At 31.7% G+C, this 3,629-nt stretch overlaps 1 protein-coding gene across 1 annotated transcript; it reads left to right on the top strand.

The window, feature by feature from the left end:
- Window positions 1-224: 224 nt before the first annotated feature.
- LOC121123373 (cuticle protein 8-like) lies at window positions 225-865 on the top strand. Its single transcript, XM_040718494.1, has 2 exons — window positions 225-247; window positions 319-865. Exons 1-2 carry the CDS (start codon window positions 242-244, stop codon window positions 793-795), a joined length of 483 nt encoding a protein of 160 aa, XP_040574428.1. The 5' UTR covers window positions 225-241; the 3' UTR covers window positions 796-865.
- The last annotated feature ends 2,764 nt before the right edge of the window (window positions 866-3,629 follow it).

Below are 3,629 nucleotides of genomic sequence, written 5' to 3' on the forward strand. Positions count from 1 at the left end.
TTTATTCTTAGTAATTATCAATTTGACATAGAATATCGACTAAGATAACTATGGAGAGGAAGTGAATTTTTCTACCACAAATTAACTGCGTCAACATATCGTAGTGTTGCCCTGTTGCACTTCACGCCCTACAAAAATAAAAAATGCGTTTGTGGTTCTATTTTTCTTCTTAAAAAAATGCGTATAAATACTCAAAGTATCAACACTAAAAACATTAGTTTTTAACTTTAATTCAATCAACATGAAAGTAAGTAACAATGGGAAAGCAAATCCTCAAATTTGAATAATAAATTGACCATACTTTATTTTTCTTGACAGTCCTTCATTGCTGTATCTGCTCTTTTGGCTGTTGCCATGTCCGCTCCCGCTGACCCCTACAGACCAGCTCCTTACCATCCAGCTCCTGCTCCTTATCATCCTGCTCCAGCCTACAAACCCACTCCTTATCACCCAGCTCCTTCCTACAAGGAAGATCCGGCCGTCTACCAATACCAATATGCTGTCAGTGATGAATATGCTGGACTCAACTTTGGAGCTGATGAGGCCCGTGATGGATACTCCACCCAAGGAAAGTACTCTGTTGCACTTCCTGACGGTCGCATCCAAACTGTGTCCTACAACGTTGCTGATGCTTACTCTGGCTATGTTGCTGACGTTACCTACTCTGGAGAGGCCAAATACGAGCCATACCACCCTGCACCATCTCCTTACAAGTCTGCTCCCGTCTACCATGCTGCTCCAGCTCCCTACAAGCCAGCTCCCGTCTACCACCCTGCTCCTGTCTACCATGCTTAAGCTTCATTCTGATAATATTTATTAGTTTACTTATTTATTTTTAATGCTAAATAAATTTATTTCAACCTAATTTGATCTCTTTAGTCATTAATGTAACATGTAAAAAAAGTTTTTTTATTTTCGAATGCTCAAGTGGTGTTTAATGATTTTATACCGTGATTAATCAGTTTTCAATACTCAGTATTTAGATTGAATTTACATATAATTTACAATTATAGTTTTTTCATAGAAAAACAGAAACAGACGCTCTATTTTTAAGGATCAGTCATTGAATTCTAGAGTCAAAGAATGTTGACTTATAATTTTCATTCCCACACAAGGGGAATCCAAAACAAAGGATGGGTTGAAAAAAATGAAAAAAATATAAATATAGTTTCAAGGTCAAAACTTCATGGATGATCCAAAAAACATTATTTTTTCAATTTTCTTAATTACTAACTTGATTTTTTAACAGTTTCAATTATTCTTTGGTATAAAAAACAGTTACGATAAAATACCATCCTGTATTTTACGTGTAACTTAATAAAAAGCTACGGAATTTTGAAATGTCAAAATAGATTCCAATATTACCAGACAGGCTATTATTTGCGTTTGAGGCAAACCAGTTGTTTTGAAAATTGTCTATATTTTGGGCGTGTTAAAAAAAAACTGAATCTCAACCTGGCAACCTTTATAATTTGAAAAATGATTTCAAGGAGAACAGCTTAGCTGGCATGACGTTTCATTAGGTCAACTATAATCAGCTGTGACAAGTAAGGAGGGAGAGAAGAACCTAAACATAAAAGAATAAATAAATTACTTTCTTTTTTTAAGATTTACAATAGAAAAATCCTTCCGAGAAAGGATTAATTTCTCAAATAATTATTTAAGAAAATAGAAGTCTGCCATATAAAAACTGGATGTTTGATATGGAAGAAATTATTCTAGATATTGGTAGTAAAAAATAGTACGCTTCACATTTATCTAAGGCTATTAAGTACCTATATTTAAAAAAAAAAACCTGACATACCAGCATTTTTTGTTCACTAAATTATATCAAAGACAAGGATCCCTCACTGAACTTCAAAAGCAAGCAGCTGAACTATTTACTTGACTCTACATCAAATTGTGTTTAGGAGGCTAAACTTGTATGGACATCAGTCTTAAGACAATCCATCACTACTTATTATACAAACTTGTAATGAAAATTATTTCAAAATCAGTATTGGTATAAATTCAATTATTTAAATTTTACAACACCGAGATGATTGTATTAAAAATCCAGTAAATACTCGCTTAAGTTTAAATCTTCTCAGGCATACATTATTTTAAATAATTTATCATGAATAAAATATTAGTTTTTTCTTTCCTAAAATGAACAACAAAAGAAAAATAGAAAAAAGAACACTTTCAAAAATAATTTATCCTATTTAACGGATTTTAGTGTGAAAAAACCATAAATAGTAAATATTAAAAGTGGATCTCACTGAATTATTTTGTTGAGGCTCTAACTTCGACCTTGGCAAAGTCTTTATTCAAAAGCAATATGAAGTTTTCTATAAATTATTATTATAGAAATAGCTAAGATTTATAGGAGAGAAGCTTGTAAGTAAAAAATATCGCAGAAATATAGGTCGAGAAGCTTGATGCTCTAATGATAACCAAATTTCCTTCAAGTTTTCCTTGAGTAGTGATTGAAAACACTTTTAAATGATAGTATTCCTAAAATTAAAGCTAGGATTAACGGTATAATAAAACACCATAGAAAGATTAACAGTTGACATAGTAGATATGAATTATTGTTAATTGGTCAATACAAGAACCGGGATTGTAAAAACAGGGTCTGCATAAGAGATATCCACTCTGCTTTTAGAGAATTTACAATTATCATATTGCTAGGGATCCATATTTTTGATTTCCAAAAATAAACATCCGGGCCAATTAATGTCACCTTAGGGCGGGAAAAGACGAATATTCTAAAATTGGACAAGCGAGCGCTACATTATCCCTTCTTTAGAAAAAATTATGGGTGATCTTACTTAATGATTATAAACAATGATCAATCTATTATAGTCGAACACCGTCAAGAGATCTGACGTTCGATTCGCAGGTCTCTCGAGACCTACAGGAATCTAGGACCAATTTGAGCTAGTATCATTTATCTCCAGGTGCACTTTCCTGATCATCAAATCAATTTTAAAATAGTTCGATTGCAAAAGTGACATAAAAAAATGTTAAAAGGTCTCTTCAATACATCCTTTAACTAACTTAACCAAATTGTTTACCGTACAATATCAATTATACAATAGGTGTCATGAAGTCTCTAAGACCATGTCACAAAATGTGAATTTACATTCTTGTTGATAATCTTACAGTTAAAATATAAGTATAAATTTTATTTTGATCCTTCTTTGTTTTTAAAATGACTTACTTTATACATGTTTTATATAACAGAATATCCTTATTGTAAATTAAATTAGGGAGACTAATTGTTTCCTTCTGTACAAGCCTGTCCTCTTTTTACAGTCTGCAAAGTACCGTTTATTTAACTTTCATTATATACCTAGGATCATGGAGGTCGTTAGCTTCTTTTTAATAGAGCTCAAGCTCTACCCCTCCAAATTAAAAAAAATATTTATTAAATATATATTTACATATATTCATTCTGTAAGATTAAAAAAAAATCCCAATTCCGATTCCAATGCAATTCATATAAAAATTCCCAATGCCAAATACCATTCCAATTCTTTAATATTTAACTAATAGTTAAAAATACCTTTTTGGCAATCAGGGTCGTCCACAGATTATATTTTGTGGGGGGACGATGGGCTTAGCTTTTAGAATTTTTTTGAAAA

The sequence above is a fragment of the Lepeophtheirus salmonis genome, chromosome 8 (genome assembly GCF_016086655.4).
Source record: "Lepeophtheirus salmonis chromosome 8, UVic_Lsal_1.4, whole genome shotgun sequence".
In the NCBI taxonomy this organism is placed as follows: Eukaryota; Metazoa; Arthropoda; class Copepoda; order Siphonostomatoida; family Caligidae; genus Lepeophtheirus; species Lepeophtheirus salmonis.